This window comes from Capricornis sumatraensis, chromosome 2, assembly GCF_032405125.1.
Source record: "Capricornis sumatraensis isolate serow.1 chromosome 2, serow.2, whole genome shotgun sequence".
In the NCBI taxonomy this organism is placed as follows: domain Eukaryota; kingdom Metazoa; phylum Chordata; class Mammalia; order Artiodactyla; family Bovidae; genus Capricornis; species Capricornis sumatraensis.
Window position 1 is genome coordinate 1,317,017 of NC_091070.1, and position 25,519 is coordinate 1,342,535.

The following is a 25,519-nucleotide window of genomic DNA, read 5'->3' on the forward strand; positions in this document are numbered from 1 at the left end:
CCCTGGGGCTGACGGAGGTGCCCCGAGGTAGGGCGCGAGGGGGGCGGGGCCGGGGGCCGCTCGCTGACCGGCGTCGCCCCGCCCAGGCGCTGTACCTGGACGCCGTGGAGTACTTCCCCGACGAGATGCAGGAGGTCGTGGACCTGATGACGGAGAAGGAGCTGCGGGTGCGCCTGCCGCTGGAGGAGCTGGAGCTGCTGCTGGAGTAGACGCCGGGGCGGGGCCTGCCCCGAGACACGGGCACGCGCGCGCCCAGACCTCTGCCCTGAAGGCTCCTCCCTGACGGTGTGTCTGGGCTCAGGCTCCCCCCTGGACAGTTAGCGCATGTGCAAACGGCGCACAGCTGCTTTGCACACGATGCATGTGAATGTGCGTCTATACGTGCAGACAAGGATCACGCCGAGGCTGCCGAGGCTGGTGCGGGTCCTTCTGGCCCACCCTCCCCTGCCCAGCCGGGTGAAGGTTCTTCTGTGGGCGTCCTTGGGGATCCTGCCAAGTCTCCTGGCTCTTGCAGTCAGAAGAAAGGTCTGGTTACTCACCAGGCCCTCCTGCCTGTGGCTGTTGAGCCCCGTCTGCCCGTTTCTTCAGACCAGAGCAGCTTGGAGTCGTGTAAAGCTTGGAGTTTTCAGCTGCATTACACGTGTCCTGCCTGTTTCCGGAGCTCCACTGGCGGACGTTTCACCTGCAGACCCGGCAGCCAGCGTCGCCGGAAGCTCGTGTGCGTGGAGACCCTGGGCCCGCCCGGCCCTGCTGAGTCAGATGGGGCTCTAGGAGGGCCCAGTGTCAGGGGACTGAACAAACCAGGACCCCGCTGCAGGGGAGGGGGCCCGGGTCCAGCTGCAGAGCGCGCGGCCTGCTCCTCCCCAGCAAACCCGTCTCTGCCTCAGAAGACGCCGAACTTTCGCTTTCAGCCGCGCGCTCATTCCGATTTCCAAGAGCGGTGATCAACAGCCGATGGAGTGGAAATAATTTTGTCTTCTCCGAGGTCCTGCTTTTTAAAACAGTGGACTTCTCCGCGTTGCGTTTCTTCTTAAATCATGCTCCCCAGAACTGCTGAAAGCAAATTTCCTTGGCCCCTCATCCAGAAAAGCGGGTGTTGTGGAACCTGGGCTAGAAACGGCCGTCCGTCCGGGAAGAAGGGGCCCGTTCTCCAGTGGGTCACTGGGTCTCGGGGCTCTGAGGCTGAACTGAGCAGAGGCGAGGAGAGCGCGGGGCAGAGGGAGCCAGGCGAGGGGCGGCGCCTGCGCTTCCGAACTCGGGTGAGGGAGGGGCGCTAACCTCCGCAGGGCTGCCCTGGGGGTCTTCAGCCGCGCCCCTTGGAAATTCTATTGGGAACCCCATCTCAGCAGCACCAGCCCCTCCTCCTTGCCCCAGAGCCTCCAAGGGCAGCCCCGGCTGGGGGGAGTCGTAGCCTTTGTCGCCTCCACAGCAGGGGTGGCTGGCCGTGGGCTCACAAGCCAGCAGCTGCTGTTTTAGAGCTGGCGCCGGCTCGGCGCTGTGCCGCGGGGGCAGCAGAGACCCAGTCAGCAGTGCCCTGGTCCCCAGAGGCTTCCCCAACACCTGGGCCCACCCACTTCTCTGGCCAAGCACCCAGCATGTGGACAGGACTCTTTGTTAGAGAAAGCACGCTTTATTGGGACGCAGGCAGCCTGCCAGGGCCCTACACACTGCGCTTGGGAGGGAAACGAGACGCTCTGCCAACCGTGGCCAGCAGGCACACGGGCACCCAGGCAGCCTCCCTCCCAACCTCACCCCTCCAGGGGCCGGGACCCTCCCAGCCTCTCCCGGAAGGCAACTCTGGTCCTCTAGAGATAGAGCCCCTCCGGGGTGCCTTCCTGTTTTTTATAAAGAACGTTTTCCTTGGACTTCTTGAAGTCTTCATTGGTCACTTTCATTCTGCGCTCTCTCAAGGCCATCAGACCAGCTTCTGTGCAGATTGCCTGTACGAAAGGACAGTATATTCAGAGTGGGAAATACTTCCCATCCTAACAGTTCAGACAGCACTATTATGAAATCTGGTGTTGGCATCCAGGCCAAACATAAATTTTATTAAACTTAAATGTTTCAAGCATTCTAATTATTTTCTCAAAGGACCTGAGGTGGCTTAACCTGGGAATATTTCATTAAGGAAGAGGCCTGTCCTAGGTTCTAACTAGCTGTGTAGCCTGGCAGGTCAGTAAATCTTCAAAGCTCCGCTTTCGTTAAAGGGAATAATCCTCTTAAGAAACAGATAAAATGATATCCAGAAACTTAGCGCCCACATACAGTGACATCCATTTCATTTATCTACAGTCTTAAGAGAACAGGTATTCTGGTTAAATATTTACAAGTTTCAGACAGTATACATTTGGATACATCCACTTTTTCAATAATTACTTGGCCAAAAGTAAAACAAGAATGCAAGCCACACGAGGTGATAGCAGCACAGCCCTGGCGCTGCAGACCCTGTCTGGTCATGGCCTTCAGCACGTCTACGCTGAGTGATTTGGAAAAGCGTTTCTGCAAGAGACGCGCAGAAGGGGAACGCATGGTAGGTGGAGGTGGTGAGTACATGGGTGTCCACCAAGTCGTAGCTCTTCTGAAGGCTTGAAAAATTTTTCTAAGATTTTAAATAATCTCACCTTCCTCCCCTGGGGAGACCAGCCTAGTTCCACAGATGCCAGTGAGACGCAGTTCAGCACAGGCAGCGGGGCCACTGTCCGTGCCCCTGCAGGGAGCAGGCTGTGCCCAGTCGCGGCTGCCACGCCCGGCCCCTCGGCTTCTGGGAACACATGATACACAGGTACAGTCCAGCCCAGCGCCTCACCTTGATGTCGGCACCAGAGAGGTCGTCTTTAGCCATGATCAGGTCGTCCAGGGTCACGTCGTCGGCCAGCGTCATCCTGCTTGTGTGGATCTGAAAGATGCGCTTCTTGGTCTTCTCGTCGGGCAGGGGGAACTCGATCTTCCTGTCGATGCGGCCTGTGGGCACACGAGGTGTCCAGCCCCGGCCCCAGCGCCCTGGGCCCCAGTGCCCTGGCCCCGGCTGAGAGGCCTCCGTCTCCCCGGCCTTGGATGAGAGGCCTGTCGCCCCAGCCCCAGCTGAGAGAAGCCTCTGTCTCCTCACGTGAGTTATCTCAGTCATACAGTGTCCTGTACCAAATCTTAAAAAAAAAAAAGCGTTTTGAGGCTAAAAAAGGTCAGGCTACACAGAGTACATCACAAGCCCACTTAATATTCTCTCAAGGGGACATAGTTTTGGTAAGTTACTCTAGGTTTCACGGCAGGAATTGCCTTCGTGCCCATCGCCTGGTGACCTATCCTCCCCACAGCGCCCTTTGGCACTGGAGTCCGCGTCGGCGCGTGCTCTCCGCGAGGGCCGGCGTGGTGTGACCTGGTCTGATGAGGGCCGGGTCCAGGGTCTCTATCCGGTTTGTGGCCATGATGACTTTCACGTCTCCCCGCGAGTCAAACCCGTCCAGCTGGTTCAGCAGCTCCAGCATTGTTCGCTGAATCTCTCTCTCCCCGCCCGAGTTGGAGTCGTACCTGGGAGAAGAAGCCAGGGGGACATGAGGACCCCGCGGCCCGGCTGGTGGAGGCACTCTGGACACGGCGGTCCCACCTGTGCGTCCCACCCGCCCAGAGCCCAAGCCGCCTCCCACAGCATCTTCCTTGTGGCCATTTTCATGCCTGAAATTGTATCATTTTTATTCAGTCTCCACATGTGGGCTCCTCGAGGGCAGAGACCTGTCTTTACTGCTGTCCCCAGAGTCCAGAGGGTGGTGAGCTCCGAGCTGCTGCTCATGGCACAGCTGCGGACAGACCGAATCCAGTGACGGGGAGTCGCCGCCTGGTACGTGGGACGGCGGAGCCCACGGCATCCGTGGGGAGCGGCACGGGGACACGGCAAACCAGCCCGCAGCCCCGCTGGGGCCTCCCCACGGTCCTCGGAGCAGAGTGGCACGGGGCCCACCCCTTGGTGACACAAAAGGGGGAAGGGAAAGCCTACCTTTTCGTCCCAATAGCATCAATTTCATCAATAAAGACGATGGATGGTGCGTGTTCTTCAGCGACTCGAAACAGTTCCCGAACGAGTTTGGGCCCGTCACCCAGGTACTTCTGAATAAGTTCAGAGCCAACCACTCGCAGGAAAGTGGCCGAGGTTTGGTTTGCTACTGCTTTGGCTAGTAAGGTTTTACCTATTTTAGATTGAAAAAGGGAAAAAAACCTTAAGTGCTGTTTTAACTTTAGAACTCTCATTACCACCTTAACAGACATGAAGAATTGGCGGATCCCTCTATGAAAAGCATGTTCTCAAAGCAGACAAGGAAATTAAAAAAAAAACTAAAATACATATTTTGATTATTTTTAACTGTTCCTAAATTCATCATAATGTCACAAAATATTTTTATTGCAAGTTTCTCAAAGTTGCATATAATATTCACCTGACCCCATTAACCAGGGAGAGAACCAAACTCAACTCCTAAAAACTATCAGTGCTGAAAAAAGGCCTGGGAGCACCAGGCTTGACTGAAGGACAGAGAGCACTCCTGAACAGGCCTGCAGCGCCCCGGGGCCACCTGAGGACGTCCCCAGGCTCCGGGCGCTGAGCCAGGACTGGCTCCTGACGAAGCCCACGGCTGAGCGCCACTGGGAGCTCAAGGGACTTCCCTGTCTGTGCTGTGCCCTCGGGGACACTCCTCACTGCTCTCCTGGCTGCCCTGACACTTCTCGCTCGAGTCGAGAACCAGAGTCAGCAAGGGTACCCACCCTGAGGACGTCAGAGCGTGAGACCATGGCCCTGGGATGGCGAGAGCTGGGAGAGGGCCACCCTCGGGCCTGTGGGGCGGAGGGGGCTGGCCAGGGACACACAGGATCCTGGGCCAGTGGTGAGGGGAACAGAGATCTGAGCTCTGCGACAAGGCGAGGCTGAGCTCCTCAGTCGGGCAGCAGGTTTAAATGCTTATGAAAGGGCTGGACTGCTCCCCGAGGGCGGCAGACAGAGACCAGAAGGACCTCCTAAGTGGGGGAGACCTTCTGGTCCAGACGCAGCCAAGTGCGGCTGCCGGGATGTTCAGCGAGCAGTGTCACTGGCCTCTCCTGAAACCTCCTTTCCTGGGCTGTGAAACAAGAGGCTCCCCACCTCAGCACAGCGTCTCCCTGTCCCTCCCCGTGGGCTTTCCTCGATACAGATCCTCCTGGGAACAGGGCTCAGTTCACTCAATCAAACGACCTCCCTTCCTCTGGAATTTACAGAGCACTGAATTTACTCAGCCCTGAACTACACAACTTACTGAGGTCAACCCAGTGCCTAATGAGCCAACTATGTCCATGCGTTTTTATCTTTATCCATCCATCCATCCGCCGTGACACTCGTTCAGTCGCCAACGGCCGGGAGAGCACTCTGGTCCAAGCGGCACAGGAGCGTGGTCACAGCCGTGGGCCCGCACCTCTGCCGAGGCCTGCCGTGCCCCGGAGGCGGGTCAGGGTGCTCAGGGAAGGGAGCAGGCATCGGGGCTTTCAGAAACTCCCACGGGGGTGCCAATATGCGGCCAAGGTGGAGCACCCTGTTTCCATTTTTTCTTACAAACTATTTTCAATGGACTCACGTGACTCTTAATACTGAGAAGTACCGTTCTACAACACGGGGGTCTCACACGTCTGCGCACACCACAGGAGTGCTGGGGGTCTGGGCGTGCGCTCGCACTGAGCAGGCACTTTTGGGGGCGTCTCCCGGTGTCCCCGTCCTATCGTCAGCACATGGACTCCGCGAGGCCTCCAGTCACGAGCCTGAGACAGCGCGGGTTCTCCGCACGCCTGCTGGACAGCATGGTGCACTTTCATGTGACCAGCGTGTTTCCAGAGGGGCTGCTTACTCACAGTGTCCAGTATGTCACTTAGAGCACATTGTTAAACAGAGGATTTGAGGCCCCCTCACCCAGCAGCTAAGTGGTACAACCAGCTAATGCTGCAGCTCGAAAAACCAGCTCAGTGCCTGGAAAGCGACCAGCACAGAGCGCACGCACCTGTGCCGGGCGGACCATAGAGAATGACCCCCTTGGGGGGCTTGATCCCCATCTCTTCATAATATTCAGGATGAGTGAGAGGAAGCTCCACAGACTCCTAAACAAAACAAACACTTGATAAAAATGAAAGGCTTTCCTACTGAAATGTATCCTATTCATTAACTGGCATCACGGGTATGTCTCACTTGCAACAAAAACAAGCTAAACTTTCCACTGTTCTTGTCAGAGACAACGTTGACCCCAGCGGCAGCAAGGACACAGAGGACCTCGGTCCCCGGGGGGCTCCCGGTGCCCTCCCGTCTCCCTAACAGCACCCGATTCCCCAAGAGTCGGCCTTGAGTGACAGGTAGCAGCAATGCTCGCCCTTCCCGAGCAGGACTGTAAAGGTTGGGTCTGCCCTTCCAGTGAGACTTCAGCGGGTGAGGCCTCCTGCTGCTGTCCCGCCTCAAGCCAGGACGGCTCCCTCCCCGCTGCCTGAGCCCCGTGGGGCGCCGTCACGGCTCTGGAGGCCCTCCCATGGACGAACAGCCCGCCGAGGGCCGCCCCCATTGCCCACCCCCAGGGCCACGCAGGAGCCGGGACCAGGTCTGGCCCCAGCGCTGCGTGCGCACCACCGCCCTGCCCCGGACGCCACCTGGGGCTTTCTGTGTCGCCACAGCTGGAATCAACCAACTGGAAACATATTCACAGATAATCATTGAATGTTACGTATAAAATGTATTAAGCTGCAACTGCTGGAAGACCTATCGTACAGTTCATTCTTACTTCTGTTACCTCAGTATTAGCAACACAAAACACCACCACTGGCCGGCTCTGGGTCAGTCACTGGTCTGATCAATAAAGGAAAAGCAGGCCTTCCCTGGCAGCCCAGTGGTTAGAGGCTGCCTGCCATTGCAGGGGCACAAGCTCGGTCCCTGCTCCAGTGAGACCCCACGTGCTAAGAGGCACCCAAGCCCATCGCCACAGCTGCTGAAGCCCGCCCGCTCCGGGGCCCTCACCGGGAGCCACCACAGTGAGAGGCCCACGCACCGCCACGAGCAGCCGTGTTTGCCACAACTAGAGAAAGCCCTGGCACAGCAGCAAAGGCCCAACGCAGCCCTAGAACAGACGTAAAGGAGAAGACAGGCGCGGCAGCTGCGAGCGCCCTCCAGGGGGTGGCAGAGAGCAGCGCAGGCCGAGCCCAGAGCGGCCGGAGACGCACCTTGATCTCCTGGATCTGGTTGTCCAGCCCCCCAATGTCCGCGTAGGTCTCCTGGGGCGCCTTTTCCACCTTCATCACTGTGACCAAGGGGTCTGTGTCGTCCATCAGCACCCCGATCACCGCGTGCACCTGAGAGGAAGCAGGGAGTCTGCGGCCGGATCTGGAGGTTCACCGCCTTTTGCCCGGAGGTGGCCACGGGACCCGCCCTGCCCTCAGGGGTGCTCCGGAGGCGGCTCCACGGGACAGGGGCAGACTGAGGGGGAGCAGCCCGCGCGTGGCCTGACCTTGTGGTTGAGCAGCACGGAGCAGCCGGGCTCCAGCAGGTCCTTGTCCACGAACGAGAGGATGCTGACGTAGTGCTCCGAGCCCACTGAGGTGGACACGATGGCGTGGTTGTCATCGATGATTTCCTCCAGGGTCCCCACCGACATCGGCGTCCCCCGCAGGTCGTCCACCTTTGACCTCTCCTCCTACGCGAGAGCAGGCCAAGGAAGAGCGAAGGCAGCTAAACAATAATTCATTAAAGCCTGAAGGGTTCAGCTATTTAGTTCTAAGTTCTAAATAGAATTCAATTTGTAAAAGAAACAAGTCATGATAATGTCAATTCACCTCCTGCTTTTCTTCTAAAGGCTTCATTTGCTCCTGATTCCGGATGAACTCTTCCTCCATGAGAAGGTAGTCTTTAATTCTCTCCAGCTTCAGCAGTTTTAACCGGCACTGAGTGTGAGGTGTCACTGTAATTAAAAAACAGTCTTATTATACTTGGAGCCTGAAGTTTGCAATTAATTCAGTTCACCCTTGGAGGGGGGGAAGTCAACACTTAAAGCAAGCTTATTCTTAGTTGGATAGACTCTGAGACACGCAGTTTAGTGACCTTAAGTAAGCAGGTGCCTAAAGGCAGAGGGGAGAGCAATGAACAGACAGAAATGCCACCTTCACCACATACGATTATCTGTAACTCGACTGGTTTTGAACTTTATATGCTCTTCTGCTGGTCTGATGGCCTTTTCTTCATCAATACCATACTGATTCACTACAACAGGTTAACGGCACATTCTCAACTGCCTGACTCAATCATTAACTGAGCACTATTTTAAAAATCAGTTTACTGCACTTAGGCCGGAAGAGCCTTGTCTAGGTGGCAGACGAGGGTGGTGGAGGTGTCTGAGCTGAAGTCTGCGGGACGAGGCGCAGGCGGCCGTGGAAGGACTGCAGGACGGTTAAGCGGAGGGAAGCAGAGCCCCGCGGCGCGAGGCAGAGCAGGACCACACGCGAGGGGAGAGAGGCCGAGGGCGAGAGGCGGGCTCCATGCCGCCTGCTCTGAGTCTTACTCCGTATTTAGCAGAAGACTTGAAAAATTTTACGTTCAGGCATAAACTCATGCTCTGAGTTCCGATACAGTGGCATTCCATTTTCTCATGAAGTAAGTGTATCTCTAAGGTAACCAAGCTCAACCTGAGTTTTCTACCATAACCTTGTACTCTAATACCCTAGAGAAGCTGCTTATTTAAAGGAAATTAATGGACTTTCTTGAAGTGAGACACAGTTGTAGCCTCTGTATACTGTTAAAACTAAAATACAGCTTTTATTCCAACCTAGAGAATGCCACACACAGTCACAGGCCGGGAGCCTCAACCACTGTCTGTCCACACTCAGCCCCTAAGCTGAACACAGAGACGGCGCCCCCGGGAACTGGGACATCATTACCCAGGGGCAGCTTGCTGGCAGCATCTGGCCCCTTTGTCTTCTTCTTCTTCTTCCCAACTCGAGTTGGCACAGGAGGCTCATATTTCTTTTTCTTGTCCTTGGGTTTTCAGAACACCATAGGAGAAAAAAAAAAACACAGAGACCATATTAAAACACAAACATTGTTTCTGCAGGACCGTCATCTATTTCCAGGTGATATAATTTTCCCTGTCCTTTAGGATGTTATTAAAAACGGTCCTTAAAAAAATAATAAACAAGAAAATCTGTTTTTCATTTTTTCAATTTTTATGTGTGAACATAATTATCTTTTTTAAAAAATATATAATACACACTAATTAGACCATTCAGCAGAGATATTACTCTGCTGACTACTCTCCATCTAGTCAAGGCTATGGTTTTTCCAGTGGTCATGTATGGATGTGAGAGTTGGACTATAAAGAAAGCTGAGTGCCGAAGAACTGATGCTTTTGAACTGTGGTGTTGGAGAAGACTCTTGAGAGTCCCTTGGACTGCAAGGAGAGCCAACCAGACCATCCTAAAGGAAATCAGTCCTGAATATTCATTGGAAGGACTGATGGTGAGGCTGAAACTCCAACACTTTGGCCACCTGATGCAAAGAACTGACTCATTGGAAAAGACCCTGATGCTGGGAAAGATTGAAGGCAGGAGGAGAAACGGACGACAGAGGATGAGATGGTTGGATGGCATCACTGACTCGATGGACATGAGTCTGAACAAGCTCTGGGAGTTGGTGGTGGACAGGGAAGCCTGGCGTGCTGCAGTCCATGGGGTCGCAGAGAGTTGGACACGACTGAGCGACTAAACTGAATAGATCATTCAATAAGGAACAGAGGTCAGAGTTCAAAGTTACATGCCAGAAGCTGGAGTTAAATAATCTGACACAACTTTTCACACATAAGGACATTAAACGCTAAAATCACAGACAAGTAAACACTTCTGGAATGTTATTACTTTTACACCTCTAAAAATTATTAATTCATTAATACCTACTTGATGGTCAATAATCTTTTATAAAACAGGAAAAGGGTATTTGAATTCCCGAAGAACTTCTCAGCTGAGAGCTGACATTTCCCACAATTTACTCACATCACAGACATCTGGCTTCACATTTATCTACCTTGTCATCCTTCTTGCCACCTCCAGGACCGTGACCACCACTCTGACTTTGACCCTGGAAAAAAAACATTTAAGCAGAGCATTAAAAAAAATTCTGGGGGGGTTTCCCTGGTGGCTCAGCGGTAAAGAATCCACCTGTAATGCAGGAGATGCGTGTTTGATTCCTAAGTCAGGAAGATGCCCTGGAGAAGGAAATAACAGCCTACTACAGTGTTCATGACTGGGAAATCCCAAGGATAGAAGATCCTAGTGGGCTACAGTCCACAGGATCTCAAATGGTCAGACACGATTTAGTGACTAAGCAATAACAACACAAATTCAGAACAGCATCACTCCAAAAGCCCTCATTCTCCTGTGACTCTGAGACACCAACACCCGCCCTCATTTCAACATTTCTGAACTCAAGGTACACCTTGCAGTCAATGTGCAAATTTAACGCGGCAGATTTTTTTTTTCCCGAAAAGCTGTTGGTAGATCAGTGCTGCACCTTGCCACAGATTGCATCTTAAATCGAGGACAACTCTTTTAAGAAAACGATGTAATATGTTATAAGGGCTTCCCAGATGGCGCTAATAGTAAAGGGCCTGCCTGCCAATGCAGGAGACAGGTTCGATCCCTGGGTTGGGAAGAGCCCCTGGAGGAGGGCACAGCAACCCACTCCATGGAGAATGCCTGGAAAATCCAATGGACAGAGGACTCTGGCAGCCTACAGTCCATGGGGTCACAAAGAGCTGGACACGAGTGAAGTGACTTAGCATGCAGGCACGCGCAATGTGTCATGAGACCAAGACCCTAAGCATCCCTTCTTGAGGGGAAGGTATAGAGCTGGACATTTTCTAATTTGAAACTACCTGGCTAGGGCCACCAAGAGTACGAACCTGGGCCATGACGAGAGCTGCGTCATTTGACCTATTCAACACTCACGTGTCATCACTGACTCCTCACTAAGGACACACCAAGATCCAGGAGACTCTCCTTTCAATGGCAGCTTAAATAGCACCCATCCCTAAACTCTGGAGCACTCAGGCAGGTCCTTCTTCCCAATTTAAAAAGCTGAATCACCTTAAGCTATCAAGAACTTAGTGTATTAGTAAGTTCAGGAAGATTTCTGATTTTAAAACAGACCCTTCAGTTACAGGACAATGTCTTACACAGAGCAAGGTCTCAGAAACAACAGCATTTTAAATAAGCAATAGTGAATTTACTTGATCAGAGGGCCCTCTCAGCCCCCTCAAATCACTTCCACATAGGCAGCAGTAAGTTAAATCACCAGCTTCACTATCCAGACAAAACAATCCCCTAAAGGAATTAAGGTCGAATCTATTTCCCCATTTGCAAGATTCTAAAAACTTTGCACTTTCTTATGAAGAAGGTAATTAAGGGCTGTGAGAAATCTGGGGAAACACAATTAGTTTTATTGCAATAAGCCGTCCAAGTTACAGGCCTTTAACAATTTGGCTCAGAGTTTAAAGCATCTGCCTCCAATGCTGGAGACCCGGGTTCGATCCCTGGGTCAGGAAGATCCCTTGGAGAAGGAAATGGTAACCCACTCCAGTATTCTTGCCTGGAAAATCCCATAGACAGAGGAGCCTGGCGGGCTACAGTCCACGGGGTCACAAAGAGTCGGACACGACTGAGCGGCTTCGCTTCGCACCCCTAAGGGAACGCGCTGTTGCTGGGGCAGCTACTGTTTGTGGTGTGTTCATTACGTGCCTTAAGCCTGTACAAGACATTTTCCTTCACTATCATATTTACACCAGACAATTCTTCAAGGTAGGTTTCATTATTACTACTTTCTAGATGAGGAACTGCAATGCACCTAAGAACACGGGCTATGGAAATAAATGCATCCAGGTTTGAATTCCGCCTTCATTCCTAACAGTCTATGTGACCTCAGGGAAGTTAAGTCACCTCTCTGAGCCCTGGTGTCCTAACTGGAAAGTAGGAATGACATTAGTTCTATGTTGCTGAAAGTGACTAATGGACGTAAAACCACTTCTCGTTTGCATGACTCAGAGTACCTCTCACCAACAGAATGTTATTGCTGAATAAGAAATGTTACCGTCAGGACCTCCTCAGGGCTCCAAAACGAAATCCGCTCTAGCTCAGGCCTCTGCCCCCATCTCTGCTTATAGTCCATCCTGGTTCAGGTCCCCCCCTTCTGTCCCCCCATCTCTGTTTAAAGTCCATCCTGGTTCAGGTCCCCCCCTTCTGTCCCCCCATCTCTGCTTACAGTCCATCCTGGTTCAGGTCCCCCCTCTCCTGTCCGCCCATCTCTGTTTAAAGTCCATCCTGGTTCAGGTCCCCCTCTCCTGTCCCCCGATCTCTGTTTAAAGTCCATCCTGGTTCAGGTCCCCCCCTTCTGTCCCCCCATCTCTGTTTAAAGTCCATCCTGGTTCTGGTCCCCCCTCTCCTGTCCCCCCATCTCTGGCTCTGTCCAGGCTGCCTTATCTTACTGGAGCGCTTGTCTCCCAACGGAGGTTTCCAGGTCTGGTCTCTTCCCTCGCCCATTTGGATATTACCTTCTACAACAAAGAGCTGACTCTCTGAATCGCCTCAGAAACCTTCAACTGACCCCTAGCATTTATGGCCTAATGTCCAAACTCTCTAGCTTGGCACGCCTGGCCCTTGCCAAACTGGCTTCAGTTAACCCTTCCCAGGTTTGTCTACCCGTCGCATGACCCTCCAGGTCTGGCCCCACCGGAGGACATTTCCCCGAGTCAGTCCCCCACTTCTCCATGTCTGGGGCATTCACATGATGTTTCTCAGCCTCAAGTAACTATACATATTATACTGAACAGCAAGCGCTGTGCTAAACAAACAGATCCGACTAAGTTGCCGCTATCATCACCCTAGTTCACAGATAAGGAAGCGAGGCTCAGAGAGGTTAAGTGACTTGCCAGCTGTCACAAAGCTGGTCGGAGAGACAGCAGGCTCTGGCCTCTGGGCCCCAGCGTCTCTACTTCTCTACTGCACGGCCGCCAGCCCAGACCAGCACACCCGCGGGCGCCGCCTCAGGTTCCTCCTTGGTAAACTGAGGATAACAACAATTACCTCCAGGGACTGCTGACAAGAATTACCAGCAAATGCTGGAAAAGCACTTGCCATGTGCTTGTCAGGCCCAGAATACTGCTACCCAAAGTCCTTCCAAGACCTGCCTGAGTCTGCGGTGGAGCCCGCTGCTGCTCACCACACAGACCAAGCATCTCCCCCCTCAGCCCTTGGCATCCAGTCCTCCCAGGACCAGTCTTCCTCGGGTATCTGCACCGGCTCCCCTCTCACCGGACTCAGGTCTCCCCGCCTCACCGAGGCTCGCCGACGCCCTGGCTAAAACAGCCACCTCTCCCGCCCTTGCACAGAGCAGCCACAGCAGAGGCCACTCGCCCGTCCCCGTCCCGCCCCGTCACAGTATCACATACTCCTTCCTCCCTCTTTTTCCTAACCTGCCTTCTAAAGAATGCAAGCTTCAAGAGACCAAGACTGGGTCAGTCATGCCCGCCCTGTGTGCGCAGCGCCTGGAGCAGAGCCTGGACCCCCCCACCCCCCACCCCCCCACCAAAGAGCGGCATCAACCGGGAGCAAAGAAACCATCGCGAGCCAAGCGAGGCACCGAGGGCCGTCCGCTCCGAGCGCCCCGAGGCGCCCGTCCGCCGCCCCCGCGCCGCGCGGCCCCTACGACCCGCTCCCACCGTCCCCTCCGCCGCGCGGCCCCGAGCGCTCGGCCCGGTGACTCGAGGAGGCTGCGGCCGAAACGCCCCGCGCCGAGGGGCAGCGCCCGCCCGGAAAGGGACAAAGCCAGCCCGGCCGAGCCGCCCCGCCGCCCCCGGGGCCCGCCCGGCGCCGAGCCCCGGGCCCGGGAAAGGCCGGCCGGCCCGCCGGGGTCCTCGACACGCTCCCCGGGCGCCTTCGTGCCTCCCCGGAGACCGGGGCGGGCGGGCCCGGTGCCTCCGGCGGCGGCCGGCTTCCCTTGCCGTGGGCCGCCTGCACCCACCGCACGGCCAGCCGAAGCCCTTAGTCACTCACCATCTCGCCCCGGCCGCTCCCGCCGCCGCCGCCGCCGCCGCCGGAAGTGCGCCGCCAGGGCGGAGCGTCAGGGGCGGAAGTTGCCGCGACGCCGCGGAAGCCGCCAGGGGCCAAATCTCGCGAGGCTCGGCTGCGCCCTCTGAGTCTGCGCGAGCGGGCGGGCGGAGATGCTCGGACTCCCAAGCGAGACGTGGGCCTTATTGAACTTTCACTTGAAAAAAATGTTTAAATCGCAGTTATTAGGTTATTGTCAACAAGTTAAAACAATGACCTCGACTGTCAAAGGCAATTGTGAAGATATAAACAATTTTAAAGAGGCCAGAATTAAACAGACCTTGCCTCAACTTCTCCAGGAACCGGAGTAGTCTTGGGAACCGCGAGGTTGACATACACTTTTGCACCAGCATTTCACGTCTGATTTGGTCTCTGGAATTAATCTGCTCATCTGAGAAGTTGTCTCATGAAGCATCTGAATCTGGTGGTTTGTTTTTTTCCTGATGCCTTGTGACATCTGGTCAAAATGCCGAATGTCTTAAAAGTCCTCATCTTGCCCCGGGTTTGTACCCTCATGTATTACATCCATCAGGACATCAGAAAGAAACAAATCTGGGGCTTCCCTGGCTGTCCAGGGGCCAAGACTCCCTTCCAATGCTGAGGAAATAAGATCCCACATTCAGTTCAGTCACTCAGTCATGTCCGACTCTTTGCGACCCCATGGACCCCCAGCACACCAGGCCTCCCTGTCCATCATCAGCTCCCGGAGTTTACTCAAACTCGTGTCCATCTCATTGGTGATGCCATCCAGCCATCTCATCCTCTGTGTCCCCTTCTCCTCCCACCTTCAGTCTTTCCCAGCATCAGGGTCTTTTCCAGTGAGTCAGCTCTTCGCATCAGGTGGCCAAAGTATTGGAGCTTCAGCTTCAGCATCAGATCCCACATGCCACCCTGCCAAAAATACTGAAAACATAAAACAGAAGCAGTGTTGTAACATTCGAAACAGCCTTTAAAAAAGAAGATAAAGATGGCAAGCAGCCTTTTAGTCTCCAGAAACCTCCATAGCAGGTGTTCAAAACGCTGAGCTGGAGAGATGGATTTGTCTGATCTGTCCCGCAAACCCCTGCCCAATTTTGAAACACTAAAAATATTTATCTAACACACAACAGGAAATGAGTCTTTCCATTTCATCACCACTAAAACGCTGTAATGGAAAGTGTTGATACTGTCCGGCTCCACGGACAAATCTGGCATCCACTTCGTGTATGAAATGATGTGATAGGTTAGGGGCAAGACGGCTCTCCCTTCATGACTGCTGAAAATGATTCCAGAGTTGTGCAGAATGTCTAGGCAATCTGTGTAATCTGAAGAAGCGTTGTGTTCCTGAGATGGCATCACGTTTGAAGAACGTGGGCTAATAGTCTCAACTTAACTTATTCTGGAGGATATTCACTAAGAAGTCCTTCTTAACACAGAGCAAACCTGGTCCTCTCTTTTCTCCCCATCACGGACTCCTGTGTTCACTCAGCTGACAGCTGTCAACATGTAGGAAGAAACCAACAGTTGAGAATATCTTTCTGCAACACACTCCATCTTTTATTTAAAAAAGAACAGTTGAAGAGGCCGTCAGTTCAGGGGTTAAGAGTGTGGGCTGCCAATTCCAATCTCCTTCCTGGCCTTCTCCCCGAGGAGCTGTGTGGCCTTGGTGAGCTATTTTAAGTCCCTTTGTGACTCAGTTTTGCATTTGTGAAACTCAGATCTTTGCATTCGATAAATTAGGAGCTTAATAGATAACCAACAAGGACCTACTGTATATATGGGGAAAGAATCTTTAAAAAAGAATGAATCTGTGTGAATATATATGTTGTTATATATACACACACATGGCTGAATCACCATGAGGTGCACCTGGAATTAACACAACATTGTAAATTGACTACACTCCAATAACATTTTAAAAAACCATTACTAATTCACAGAGTCCTTGTTTCAGGACTAAAGTGCCTAGAATTTTAAGCATCAGCTACAATTACTAGTAGCAGTATTTTTAATGTACGAGTTTCTCCTGGTTTCCTCATTCTGTTCTATATCAGATGGTCACATGTGGTTCACAAAATTTATAATCTGTTGGTGCAAAGCAGAGAAAAATGAGCTTCTGCTTCCTAAGCCAGGATCAGAAACTAGCTTCACAGGGGCAAGGAAAGATCCCAGGACCTGGAACATAGACTCGACAGAGTCCATGTATTATAGTTAGGAAGGAAGCGTCTCCCCAGACCTAGAGGGGCAGGATAGTAGGAATGAGAGAGAGGCTTAAGCAGGAGGGATATGTGTGTGCATGTGGCTGACTCACCTCACTCTACAGCAGAAACTGGCACAACGCTGCGAGGCAACTGTACTCCAGTTAAACAAAGCGTTCATAATGCGTTCACGAATCACTGTGCTGTACACCTGAAACTATCGCAACACTGTTAGCCAGCTGCACTCCAGCACAGAATGTTCTTCTTCTTGTTGAGTTGCTTAGTTGTATCCACTTTTTTGTGACCCCATGAACTGCAGGCTGTCCTTCACCATCTCCCGGAGCTTACTCAAACTCATGTCCATCTTGTCAGTGATGCCATCCAACCATCTCATCCTCTGTCATCCCCTTCTTTTCCCGCCTTCAATCTTTCCCAGCATCAGGGTCTTTCCCAATGAATCAGCTCTTCGCATCAGGTGGAAAAAGTATTGGAGTTTCAGCTTCAGCATCAGTCCTTCCAATGAACATTCAGGACTGACCTCCTCTAGGATGGACTGGTTGGATCTCCTTGCAGTCCAAGGGACTCTCAAGAGTCTTCTCTAACACCGCAGTTCAAAGGTATCATTTCTTCGGCATTCAGCTTTCTTTATGATCCAGCTCTTACATCCACAGGTAACTACTGGAAAAACCATAGCCTCGACTAGACAGATCTTTGTTGGCAAAGTAATTTATCTGCTTTTTAATATGCTATCTAGGTTAGTCATTACTTTTCTTCCAAGGAGCAAGTGTCTTTTAATTTCATGGCTGCAGTCACCATCTGCAGTGATTTTGGAGCCCCCAAAATAAAGTCTCTCACTGTTTCCACTGTTTCCCCATCTATTTGCCATGGTGTGATGAGACCAGATGCCATGATCTTCGTTTTCTGAATGTTGAGCTTTAAACCAACTTTTTCACTCACAGAACTACTTGGTACTAAAACAGTACCTGGCCTGTAGTAAGCACTGTCTATATTTATGTGAAACTGTTTTTTAAAAATAAATGGTGTAGGTAAAATGAGTAGAAGTTCGATAAAGCGAAAGCGAAGTCGCTCGGTCATGTCCGACTCTTAGCGACCCCATGGACTGCAGCCCACCAGGCTCCTCCATCCATGGGATTTTCCAGGCAAGAGTGCTGGAGTGGGGTGCCATTGCCTTCTCCGATAGCCAGGGACTAGGGCCCCTTTCCATTTTCCTTCAGTCCATGCGGTGATGGCCTTGAGATGGGCAATGCCCAGTGACTGTCGCTGTTGCGTGGACATTTGTGGACGCGTGTTTAGAAGCAGCGCATCACACTAGCTGGCTGCAGTTCTCCTCTCCCTGCAAATCGGTGTTTCTGCACCAGTTATGGACCCAGTGGCATTACAACCAGTCACACTAACCAGGGAATGTGGCTCTCTGCAGACCTGGGGAAGATTTCCCTCCACAGTGCTGAAACACCCTGGGATCTCTCCGTTTAGTAAGGAAAAAAATTAATGTTATGCTCAGAAGCACTTGAGATTCTCACATCTGCCTGCTTCTCAGTGTCACCTGGGAGACTCCTAAAACAAAGCCTCCAGGCTTCAAGTGAAAACCGGAAATCCCTGCCATCTTTTCTAGGAAGCTGCAGCTGCAAGGCAGACCTGGTCATAACTGGCAAGCTACTGTCAACATACCGTCCCCCCTCAGACAGAAACTTTGAGACCCCTAAAAACCATTCTCCCCTTTACGCTCACACAGCACAAATCTGGAGCTCCCTGCAGTGTCTAGAACGTCCGAGATGAAAGAGGACTTAAGAGCTTCGAGGGTCTCGATCACTGTGTGAGCCAAAGCAACCTGCAGCAAGTATTTATTCATCATTTGGAAGCTGGAAAACCTTATTTCTGGTATCACATGCGATCCACACCTCCACGCTGCTATTCTCTGCAAGCTGCCAGCTGAACTTCTGATAGTTTCTGGGCTGGCACTGCCCAGGTCCATGTCCAAGGCCGTCATGGAGGAGTGAAAGTTGGCACCGTAGGCCTCAAGTGACTCCTAGCTTGGCTAAAAGACGGGAGGACACGGTAGGTCTCCCTCAGCACACCGGGTGGGCCTACCGAGAGCTGGATGCGAAATGGCTTTGACCGCAGAGATGGGAGTGACATATGTGTGGGCAGAGCCCTGGAGAGGTTAGAGGCTGCAACATCGCCGCACATTTCCCACAAAGTTCAACAACCTGCTACTAAAAGCAACCCCCAGCTTTAGCGCCCAGGCTGCTTGTGCCTGGGGGTGTGTTTCCTGAAGCTGGGCGCCGAGGAGGCCTGCGAGGGGACCGGCGCCTGCAGTTTAGAAACGCACCAGCAGGGGGCGCCACGCAACCAAGTAGTTCCCAGCGGTCGGATTATTAATAGATTTTCCTCGTAATTTTAATTATGATCAACTAAATAGATTATTAATAATACTTACCTTGCCTTTGGAGGTGCTGCTCCTCTGCAGCGCCCAAGCTGCCCCCGCTCCCTCTCCAACACTCCTTGCTCACCCCCTGCTCACTTGTGCTCGCTTCGGGGATTTGATCTCAAGATACATGAGAGAGATCTAAAGAGCTTGGATTCCACTTGCTCTCCCCGGGGCCCACGGGCCACCTTCTTAGGGGCTCAGATGACCCCACAGGATGCTTTGAGTTTATCCTATTGCCCCTCAACGTGCAGATGAGAAGCTGGGGCTCAGAGACAGTAAATGAGGTGCTCGAGACCACATCCCTAATGTGCAGTCAGGTCCAACCTGGACACGCTGGCTTTCAACCTCATTTTCACCTTTTTTTTCAGAGGAAAATACAGAGGGTTTTAGAACTGGGATGCAGCGTCAAGTTCACACTCTACACTTTCCAGACGGTTGCTTAGTGTCTCAGCCAGCCCCTGGGGGACCCATGACCTCTGCTTGGGGACATCTCTGCCAGGCTTCCTCCTACTTAACTTTCAGGTCTCAGCTTAGACGCCGCGGGGAGCTAGCCAGCACTGCAGGGCTGCTACAAAGAGTGTTTAGAAGCTGAAACGCGAGAGTCGGCAGAGGCAGTAAGAAACCGTGGAGCTGCCTTATCTGACTGAAAGCAGCAACTTCTGCGAAGTGGGCCTTCCCAGGCGGCGCCAGCGGTAAAGAACCTGCCTGCCTGTGCAGGAGACACAAGAGACGTGGGTTCGATCCCTGGGTTGGGAAGATCCCCTGGAGGAGGGCATGGCAACCCACGCCAGTACTCTTGCCTGGAGACTCCCATGCGACTAACACTTTCTCTTTCTGGAAAATGAGGCTGCCATGAGTTTCCTCTTGGGGGAGTTTACTTCCAGGAGAGAGACCAAGAGTAAACTTGCCATAAGTCGTCCCTCTGAGGGAGTTTTAAGGCCCTGAAGAAGACAGAAAGCCTACTCACATCCGCATAGACAAAACTCATCCCAAACTTTCTTATCTCCCATTTGTTCTCCTAAAATATGCTTGTCTTTCCTAAAGAAACCTCTTTGTTTTTCCATGGAAGCCTTTTCTCCTCCTCCCTTTCCCCTACTGCTAAATTAGGCATATAAGCCTCTAACTTCGGGGCTTCCCAGGTAGCATGGTGGTAAAGAAGCCACCTGCCGATGCAGGAGACACAAGAGATGCGGGTTCAATCCTCGGGTCGGGAAGGTCCCCTGGAGGAGGAATAGGCAACCCGCTCCAGTGCTCTTGCCTGGAGAATCCCGTGGACGGAGGGCTGAGCACCACCCCCAAGCCCCTAACTTTGACCATCTATTGGGTTACCTACTCCCATATCAGTTCAGTTCAGTTCAGTCGCTCAGTCGTGTCTGACTCTTTGCGACCCCATGGACTGCAGCACGCCAGGCCTCCCTGTCCTTCACCAACTCCCGGAGTTGACTCAGACTCATGTCCATCCAGTCGGTGATGCCATCCAGCCATCTCATCCTCTCTCGTCCCCTTCTCCTCCCGCCTTCAATCTTTCCCAGCATCAGTTTTTTCCAAGGAGTCAGTTCTTCGTGTGAGGTGGCCAAAGTATTGGAGTTTCAGCTTCAGCATCAGTCCTTTCAATAAACGCCCAGGACTGATCTCCTTTAGGATGGACTGGTTGGATCTCCTTGCAGTCCAAGGGACTCTCAAGAGTCTTCTCCAACACCACAGTTCAAAAACATCAGTTCTTCTCAGCTTTCTTTATGGTCCAAGTTCCCATATGCGTATGAATAAGCCCTTTTCTCCTGTTAATACGTCTCTTTTCAGTTTAATTCGCTTGTGCCCATAAACTGAACCGAAGCGGGCAGAGGAAAATCTTTCCCTCTCTTGTAACACCATCCACCCCAGGGCATCTTCTGCCTGGCTCTCAGAGCTGATCTTTACCCCAGCTGTGTCTCCTCACCCTTCTTTTCTCTGAGAATCCCACCAGAGTTGGGTGATTATTGCTGGAAGCAATGATGTCATGTTGACAGTTCTCAGACTCTGTCTTCCAGGTGCCACCTCTGTGCTCACCCGGGCACCCTGTGCCCATGCCCAGCCCGCGGCGATCCTTCTTACCCGGGCACCCTGGGCCCTGCCCCTGGCCCGAGGCGGCCCTCTTCCCCCCACCCCAGGCACCCTGGGCCCTGCCCCCGGCCCGCGGCGGCCCTTCTCACCCCGGCATCCTGGACACTACCCCTAGCCCAAGGCAGCCCTCCTCTTCTCCCTCCCTGCCAGCACCCTGGGCCTTGCCCGGCCCATGGAGACCCTTCACCCCCACCCCCACCGCCCCTGGGCCCTGCCCCTGGCCTGAGGCGGCCCTCCTTCCCACCCCAGCACCCTGGCCCCTGCCCGGCCCGCGGCGGCCCTTCTCCCCCGGGGCAGCCTGGGCCCTGCCCCTGGTTCCCTGACTGAGGACGGGGAGCCGCTCCGCGGGGGCAGCTTGCTCTTCCGCACCCACTGGCCACACAGACACCTTTATCCTGAGGCCGTTCCTGCTTTCCTCCAGGGTGTTCAAACTTGGCTCCTTGGGCTTCTCTCCCTCTTGCTTTCAGACAAGTTTGAGAGTCTCGCCACCTAGAAGTCTCAGCTCCCTGCTGCCCTTTCTGCCCCGGTCTTGTGTCCCTCATCTTCGCAGTAGGGCCCCTGGATTCATTGCTCCGGAAACTTGGATCTGCCGCGAGGCTCCCATGACCTTCATTCTCCTATTACAGCTGTTTAGTCGCTAAGTCACGTCCAGCTCTTTTGGAACCTCATGGCTCCTCTGTCGGTGAGAGTTCCTAGGCAAGAAAATGATCTGGTTGCCATTTCCTTCTCCAGGGGATCGTCCCGACCCAGCGACTGGGCATGAAGAAGTCGCACCCACGTCTCCTGCGCTGGCAGCGGGCTCTTTACCCCTGAGTCGGCAGGAAGACCACACTCTTCTGACCCGGCTCACACTGTCTTCCCTGACTCTGAAGTGGCAGATATTCAGTACATGATATTAAAGAGGAAAGCATAGCTGGGAAAACACAAGCCAGTCACACTGCTCCGCCATGCACATACATTCCACCACGCACATATTCTGCCACGCACATATACTCCACCACGCACATATACTCCACCACGCACATATATTCCACCACGCATATACAACCCCATTAACATTTTTTTTTTTTACTTTATTTTACTTTACAATACTGTATAGGTTTTGCCATACATTGACATGAATCCAGCACGGGTGTATATGCGTTCCCAAACATGAACCCCCCTCCCACCTCCCTCCCCATAACATCTCTCTGGGTCATCACCAAGTACCAGCCCCAAGCATGCTGTATCCTGCGTCAGACATAGACTGGCGATTCGATTCTTACATGATAGTATACATGTTACAATGCCATTCTCCCAAATCATCCCACCCTCTCCCTCTCCCTCTGAGTCCAAAAGTCCGTTATACACATCTGTGTCTTTTTTGCTGTCTTGCATACAAGGTCATCATTGCCATCTTTCTAAATTCCATATATATGCGTTAGTATACTGTATTGGTGTTTTTCTTTCTGGCTTACTTCACTCTGTATAATCGGCTCCAGTTTCATCCATCTCATCAGAACTGATTCAAATGTATTCTTTCTAACAGCTGAGTAATACTCCATTGTGTATATGTACCACAGCTTTCTTATCCATTCATCTGTTGATGGACATCTAGGTTGTTTCCATGTCCTGGCTATTATATACAGTGCTGCGATGAACACTGGGGTACATGTGTCTCTTTCAATTCTGGTTTCCTCGGTGTGTATGCCCAGCAGTGGGATTGCTGGGTCATAAGGTAGTTCTATTTGCAATTTTTTAAGGAATCTCCACACTGTTCTTCAAAGTGGCTGTACTAGTTTGCATTCCCACCAACAGTGTAAGAGGGTTCCCTTTTCTCCCCACCCTCTCCAGCATTTATTGCTTGCAGATTTTTGGATTGCAGCCATTCTGACTGGTGTGAAGTGGTACCTCATTGTGGTTTTGATTTGCATTTCTCTAATAATGAGTGATGTTGAGCATCTTTTCATGTGTTTGTTAGCCATCCGTATGTCTTCTTTGGAGAAATGTCTATTTAGTTCTTTGGCCCATTTTTTGATTGGGTCGTTTATTTTTCTGGAATTGAGCTGCATAAGTTGCTTGTATATTTTTGAGATTAGTTGTTTGTCAGTTGCTTCATTTGCTATTATTTTCTCCCATTCAGAAGGTTGTCTTTTCACCTTGCTTATATTTTCCTTTGTTGTGCAGAAGCTTTTAATTTTAATTAGATCCCATTTGTTTATTTTTGCTTTTATTTCCAGTATTCTGGGAGGTGGATCATAGAGGATCCTGCTGTGATTTATGTCGGAGAGTGTTTTGCCTATATTCTCCTCTAGGAGTTTTATAGTTTCTGGTCTTACATTTAGATCTTTAATCCATTTTGAGTTTATTTTCATGTGCAGTGTTAGAAAGTGATCTAGTTTCATTCTTTTACAAGTGGTTGACCAGTTTTCCCAGCACCACTTGTTAAAGAGATTGTCTTTACTCCATTGTATATTCTTGCCTCCTTTGTCAAAGATAAGGTGTCCATATGTGTGTGGATTTATCTCTGGGCTTTCTATTTTGTTCCATTGATCTATATGTCTGTCTTTGTGCCAGTACCATGCTGTCTTGATGACTGTGGCTTTGTAGTAGAGCCTGAAGTCAGGCAAGTTGATTCCTCCAGTTCCATTCTTCTTTCTCAAGATTGCTTTGGCTATTCGAGGTTTTTTGTATTTCCATACAAATCTTGAAATTATTTGTTCTAGTTCTGTGAAAAATATGGCTGGTAGCTTGATAGGGATTGCATTGAATTTGTAAACTGCTTTGGGTAGTATACTCATTTTCACTATATTGATTCTTCCGATCCATGAACATGGTATATTTCTCCATCTATTAGTGTCCTCTTTGATTTCTTTCACCAGTGTTTTATAATTTTCTATATATAGGTCTTTAGTTTCTTTAGGTAGATATATTCCTAAGTATTTTATTCTTTTCGTTGCAATGGTGAATGGAATTGTTTCCTTAATTTCTTTTTCTACTTTCTCATTATTAGTGTATAGGAATGCAAGGGATTTCTGTGTGTTGATTTTATACCCTGCAACTTTACTATATTCATTGATTAGCTCTAGTAATTTTCTGGTGGAGTCTTTAGGGTTTTCTATGTAGAGGATCATGTCATCTGCAAACAGTGAGAGTTTTACTTCTTCTTTTCCAATTTGGATTCCTTTTATTTCTTTTTCTGCTCTGATTGCTGTGGCCAAAACTTCCAGAGCTATGTTGAATAGTAGCGGTGAAAGTGGGCATCCTTGTCTTGTTCCTGACTTTAGGGGAAATGCTTTCAATTTTTCACCATTGAGGATAATGTTTGCTGTGGGTTTGTCATATATAGCTTTTATTATGTTGAGGTATGTTCCTTCTATTCCTGCTTTCTGGAGAGTTTTTATCATAAATGGATGTTGAATTTTGTCAAAGGCCTTCTCTGCATCTATTGAGATAATCATATGGCTTTTATTTTTCAATTTGTTAATGTGGTGAATTATATTGATTGATTTGCGGATATTGAAGAATCCTTGCATCCCTGGGATAAAGCCCACTTGGTCATGGTGTATGATCTTTTTAATGTGTTGTTGGATTCTGATTGCTAGAATTTTGTTGAGGATTTTTGCATCTATGTTCATCAGTGATATTGGCCTGTAGTTTTCTTTTTTTGTAGTATCTTTGTCAGGTTTTGGTATTAGGGTGATGGTGGCCTCATAGAATGAGTTTGGAAGTTTACCTTTCTCTGAAATTTTCTGGAACAGTTTGAGTAGGATAGGTGCTAGCTCTTCTCAAAATTTTTGGTAGAATTCAGCTGTGAAGCTGTCTGGACCTGGGCTTTTGTTTGCTGGAAGATTTCTGATTACAGTTTCAATTTCCGTGCTTGTGATGGGTCTGTTAAGATTTTCTATTTCTTCCTGGTTCAGTTTTGGAAAGTTGTACTTTTCTAAGAATTTGTCCATTTCTTCCACGTTGTCCATTTTATTGGCATACAACTGCTGATAGTAGTCTCTTATGATCCTTTGTATTTCTGTGTTGTCTGTTGTGATCTCTCCATTTTCATTTCTAATTTTATTGATTTGACTTTTCTCTCTTTGCTTCTTGATGAGTCTGGCTAATGGTTTGTCAAATTTATTTATCCTTTCAAAGAACCAGCTTTTGGCTTTGTTGATTTTTGCTATGGTCTCTTTTGTTTCTTTTGCATTTATTTCTGCCCTAATTTTTAAGATTTCTTTCCTTCTACTAACTCTGGGGTTCTCCAGTTCTTCCTTTTCTAGTTGCTTTAGGTGTAGAGTTAGGTTATTTATTTGACTTTTTTCTTGTTTCTTGAGGTATGCCTGTATTGCTATGAACTTTCCTCTTAGCACTGCTTTTATAGTGTCCCACAGGTTTTGGGTTGTTGTGTTTTCATTTTCATTAGTTTCTATGCATATTTTGATTTCTTTTTTGATTTCTTCTGTGATTTGTTGGTTATTCAGAAGTGTGTTGTTCAACCTCCATATGTTGGAATTTTTAATAGTTATTCTCCTATAGTTGAGATCTAATCTTAATTCATTATGGTCAGAAAAGATGCTTGGAATGATTTCGATTTTTTTGAATTTATCAAGTTTAGATTTATGGCCCAGGATGTGATCTATCCTGGAGAAGGTTCCATGAGCACTTGAAAAAAAGGTGAAATTCATTGTTTTGG

At 50.8% G+C, this 25,519-nt stretch overlaps 2 protein-coding genes across 4 annotated transcripts in view; one reads left to right on the top strand and one right to left on the bottom strand.

Annotated features, from left to right (window-relative positions):
- The window catches only part of NRDE2 (NRDE-2, necessary for RNA interference, domain containing), a 46,962-nt gene extending 46,753 nt beyond the window's left edge, over positions 1–209 (top strand). Inside the window, exon 14 of the mRNA XM_068965895.1 lies at positions 87–209. Coding sequence (XP_068821996.1) covers positions 87–209 — 123 coding nt within the window. The remainder of the gene's footprint in view (positions 1–86) is intronic.
- A 1,456-nt stretch (positions 210–1,665) lies between these two features.
- PSMC1 (proteasome 26S subunit, ATPase 1) lies at positions 1,666–14,105 on the bottom strand. Of its 3 annotated transcripts, XM_068966701.1 has the most exons (11): positions 14,074–14,105; positions 10,052–10,105; positions 8,914–9,010; positions 7,816–7,940; positions 7,491–7,676; positions 7,207–7,335; positions 6,006–6,102; positions 3,989–4,178; positions 3,374–3,525; positions 2,807–2,961; positions 1,666–1,940 (listed from the first exon to the last, which is right to left on the bottom strand). In XM_068966701.1, exons 1-11 carry the CDS (start codon positions 14,074–14,076, stop codon positions 1,806–1,808), a joined length of 1,323 nt encoding a protein of 440 aa, XP_068822802.1. In that variant the 5' UTR covers positions 14,077–14,105; the 3' UTR covers positions 1,666–1,805. The 3 variants fall into 3 exon arrangements, with proteins under 3 accessions (XP_068822802.1, XP_068822801.1, XP_068822803.1); XM_068966700.1 differs by lacking the exon at positions 14,074–14,105 and having other exon boundaries at positions 10,052–11,204; XM_068966702.1 differs by lacking the exon at positions 14,074–14,105 and having other exon boundaries at positions 10,021–10,068.
- Between the last annotated feature and the right edge of the window lie 11,414 nt (positions 14,106–25,519).

Coding starts and splice junctions, on each gene's coding strand:
- PSMC1 (XM_068966700.1), bottom strand. CDS start 10,120: ATGTTTTTTTTCCAGGGTCAAAGTCAGAGTGGTGGTCACGGTCCTGGA. Junction 2,962..3,373: donor CCCGGCCCTCATCAGACCAG/GTCACACCACGC, acceptor GTGTGCCCACAG/GCCGCATCGACAGGAAGATC. Junction 1,941..2,806: donor TCTCTGGTGCCGACATCAAG/GTGAGGCGCTGG, acceptor CCTTTCGTACAG/GCAATCTGCACAGAAGCTGG.